Here is a 4,125-nt window from a genome sequence, read left to right as displayed (position 1 = left end):
AAATTACTGGCACTTGAGGTATCCCATCTTGGGCCTCTAGGTTGGCAACGCATCTGCAATACCCCTGGTGTTGCAGATGTTTATGGGCGGTGGTGATCTCTTAGTTTAGTTAGTTTATTAGTCGTTCATTGCAACCATAGTATTGTACAGATCTTAATACTAAGTAGGTACATTTGGTTTCATATGGGCCCTTGGCAGGCATGGCAATGTCACATAAATTATCTAATTCAAAATAATCATAATAATATATTATGTATACAATATCAAATTTATATTAAAGTAAATATTTTATGTCAAGTTCTATCATTATCATTAAAAAGTTCGTCTACAGTATAATATGCTTTTTAGTAAGTAGGTTCTTTAGCTTAAGTTTAAATAAATGATGCTTTTCTTACCATCAGGAGACCCACTTGCTTGTTCGCCATCCAGTCGAGGATATATATCCCGGTACATGCTTCGGTCAGATCGCACGTTTTACAAGTTCCGGTTCCGGTTTCTTCATGCCCTCCTGCCCCCCTCCACCCCCGCGGGCCGGGGGACACAGCATGGCCTGATTGACTCTCATCAGGGCTATCGAGTAGCTGCCGATGACGCGCTTTGGCTTGCCGCGCGCGCCATCCCGCACCTCGTAAGCCTGCTGCAGTTCGTGCGGCACCCCACACGGGCACCTCCCCCAGCAGCGCCACCTGTCCCAACACGGCTTCCACTTCCGGCATCTCTGCGTCTGCGACCTTGTAGTAGGTCCCCCCGTTGGTGCCCCGCGGGTGGTACCTCCCGCAGTACTCCGGCAGCGGCTCCCCGGCGCGGCGCGGCGGAGCGTGCAAGTCTCCCACTAGCGCCATGCTCGAGATGAGCGCCGCCAGGCTCACGCGCGCGCCTGTGGGCGACAGGGGCCCGGCCGCCATCGACGGATACTTTTGCTGCATCGAAATCAGAAACATGTGCACCGGCCACATGTCACCCTCTAAATCCTTCTTCCAGTCGTACCCTTCGGGAATAATCTCGTCCGCGTTCTTCAGGAGATCGTCCTCGTCCCAGACGGCGCCCGGTATCGGACACCTACTTTTGAACTGACGTCGTTGCCAGTCCGACGTCTCCGGAGAGGACAGGGTCACCACCGTCTCGCGCAAGCTGCTGAGCAAGAGATTCTCGGGGCACGGGACCAGCTCGCCCGCGGGCGTCCCGCTCCTGCGCCGCGACGAAAGGGCAGTACGTCGTCCCGCCGACGGTTATGACGTCGATAGCGTCGATGATGTGCTTGATCAGCGCCGGCAGGATGGGGACGCTCAGCGGTGCGTCGAGCATGTCCGGCGTCACTTTGTACTCATGTTGCAAGGCGCGCATAGGCCCTTCCAAGTGCTTCGAGCATGCATTCAGCTTGGCCTCGGCCACTCCGAGGAAGACGCGATACATGGCGTAGACGGGGGCGGCGACGCCGGCGCTCGCGGCCACGTAGCACAGGTCGCACGCGGCCAGCCCGAGCCCGCGCGTGGTTATCGACAGGCCTTTGGACTCCGTAGCGGCTCCCTCCATCTGAAAATAATCATATTAATCATCCAGTTTCGCGTCTGTGCCAACTACGAGTTCCTTCCTGCGGAGACGATTCCCACGACCGGGATGTCGCTGCAGTACCTTAGTGTATGTTTTTGGTTACAAAATACGTCTCGATAGCGTTCGCGTTAAAGACCTTGAGAGACCTGGCAACCCTGGCCAAAGCAACACTTACTAAGAGAGTGCTCTTCGATTTTTATTAATTTAAATTAGTTGTTACGAATATTTAAGTCCCAAAGTTATGAAATGTGTAGTGAAAGTTCGACCGGACACTTTTTAGTTGGAATAAACACCACTAATCTATATGCGCGGCATCACTGACAGCAACAGCTGAAAATGACATCTGTCACATAGTGTTGCCAGAGCAGACATACTCCAAGGAATATGTAAATTAGGAAACGAGCGTTTATAAAACTGCGCCAATCTTACTGAGCATTGAGTTTTGTTTTTGCATCATCATCATCATCTTCATATGTATAAGTAGTATATGAGCCTAGATTTGTTTTCTTTCCTGCAAAATGGATAAAACTCTTTCGCCTACTACATCACAGATTACTAATATGTAGCTGGTTAATGGCATCCACTTGAAATTTGGTATGGAAATGTAGTTTGGGTAATCATACAAGTACAGTTAACAAAAAGTACAGTCAGGAAAAAAGCTTGCATTAAAAATGAATTTTTATCTAGCACTGAGTGCCATCTGTCGGCAAATATACATCGCCACCCCGCGGCCAGGGCTTGTTAACGTTACCAAATTCACATTATAAATAACGTTACGTAACGGTAAAATCGTAAAATACCTCAGTACCGGTATTAAATTATAACGTTACTTGATAACTTAACATTATGGTAAGTTATTCAATTAAGGTTACTTAAAAACACAAGCACATACATACATATCGTTGTTGAGTAGATCTAATAGCATAAACAAAAGTTCCGATTTAGAGCGTTTTCAGATTATCCGATCCGATATCGGTATCGGACGCCGATATCGATATCGGGGCAAGTAAAATGTATGAAATATGTACCTGTCTTTCAGATTATCCGATCCGATATCGGATCATATTTCATACATTTTAGGCTTTGGGCTTATAACTTCTAAATTGCATTTTACCTTTTTATCAATATTCCCAGATCTCAAAACTTCTTGGTCTCAAAATACCTAAATTGCAGAATGCCTAATTTTGTTTTCTTATAACACCGGAATCTTAATATGGCTGAATTTTAATACCTAAACTTCAAAATCACTTTCATGGCAAAACAACATATGCTTAAAACAACCAAAAGTTAAAATACCTAAATTTGTACGTTAATTTGCAGGATCAACCGACCTGCAGTCCAGCGCGAACTTGTTGAATCGTCGTCGCATTTCATATACATTACTTTACTCTTTGCGTCGCATTTTGCCTTTTGGGTGTTTTCCATAAACTTAATATTACTAGCGTAAATTTACAGCGAATTCCGTACGTTTATGGTGTTTTCGGTTTGAGTTGTTTTAATATTTTGTCATTTCTGTCATTCGGTATTTGAATGAATTGTGCATTTCAATCTTTAGGTATTTAGAGAATATGACATTTTAAGTTTAATACTTTAAAAATACAACATTTGTACTTTAGTTTCCCGTTAACCTTAGCGGTCCCCCGACACCGACGACGCTTAGATAAAAAATATTACTAGGTACTTTTACTAAATTAACTTAGGCTAATTTTGCGGGAAATCAGCATAGTCCCCGCGGGATAGGGATAAACGAATTCTTCGCAGATAAAGTCGCGGGCAACAGCTATACTCAAAACTGGAATTCAAGACCAAAAAATCTACGACAATGTTGCCACTGAAATAAAATGTGTGTACAATAGTACATTCCTTTTTTTTAAACACACGATAGAATATTCTTTTTATTAGTAATTTCGATTCTATAATTTAAAGAAGTAATTTTGTTTACTTACTTTTACATAAATACTAGACGCCTGAATAAAAACTTAATTATTTCGTAATTTTTGGTTGAAAAACTGGTATTGTGCTTGTATTTCTTCAGGTATTCATAACATTTGGTGCAATAATTTACAATTATGTCAATTCTAAAACACACAGCGTGATGGTGAAGAAGCAGTCTATGGATATCCTTATTTCTAGTTTTACATACCTGGCAACTTCATATAATATTACCATGGAGAGTGGGTAGAGTGTCGATCGCGATCGGTTGTGTTTAAATTTCCAATTAGCGAAAAAAAAAAAATTTTGTTTTTTATGGTATAAGTAATACTAATAAGTTGCTATTCCTTTGTCGTTATATGGTGGTGGTGTTATAGGTAAGTTTTTCCTGGTTTTGGTTTGGATTTAATCCGTAGAATAGTTTTAATTTTATTCTGTTTGTGTTTGGGGGTAGTCCATGCCAGCTTCCTTATGGAAGAAATGGATGGCTTGGACGACCCTGGAGGAGGGAATTTTTCCTCAATTGTTAGTAATGTTGATTTAGCTCAACATGAGCAATTTGAAAGAGAACAAGCGAAACTGATTTCCCTTTCAATGAAGGAATTTGAGGGGAAAAAATGCGCGAGGAAGCAACGCAATAAA

General features: G+C 42.9%; 1 protein-coding gene across 1 annotated transcript; it reads right to left on the bottom strand.

The window, feature by feature from the left end:
- Window positions 1-1,059: 1,059 nt before the first annotated feature.
- LOC141445062 (uncharacterized) lies at window positions 1,060-1,871 on the bottom strand. The gene is made up of 2 exons (XM_074110838.1): window positions 1,727-1,871; window positions 1,060-1,533 (listed from the first exon to the last, which is right to left on the bottom strand). Exon 2 carries the CDS (start codon window positions 1,531-1,533, stop codon window positions 1,060-1,062), a length of 474 nt encoding a protein of 157 aa, XP_073966939.1. The 5' UTR covers window positions 1,727-1,871.
- Window positions 1,872-4,125: the final 2,254 nt, after the last annotated feature.

Source organism: Choristoneura fumiferana, unplaced genomic scaffold, assembly GCF_025370935.1.
Source record: "Choristoneura fumiferana unplaced genomic scaffold, NRCan_CFum_1 Sck3bRy_194;HRSCAF=386_pilon, whole genome shotgun sequence".
Lineage (NCBI taxonomy): Eukaryota > Metazoa > Arthropoda > Insecta > Lepidoptera > Tortricidae > Choristoneura > Choristoneura fumiferana.
The sequence above is the reverse complement of the archived record's forward strand: the minus strand, read 5'-3'. Positions and strand labels throughout refer to the sequence as shown.

What these genes read in the sequence shown, in the direction of transcription:
- LOC141445062 (XM_074110838.1), bottom strand. Translation starts at nt 1,533, where the DNA reads ATGGAGGGAGCCGCTACGGAGTCCAAAGGCCTGTCGATAACCACGCGC.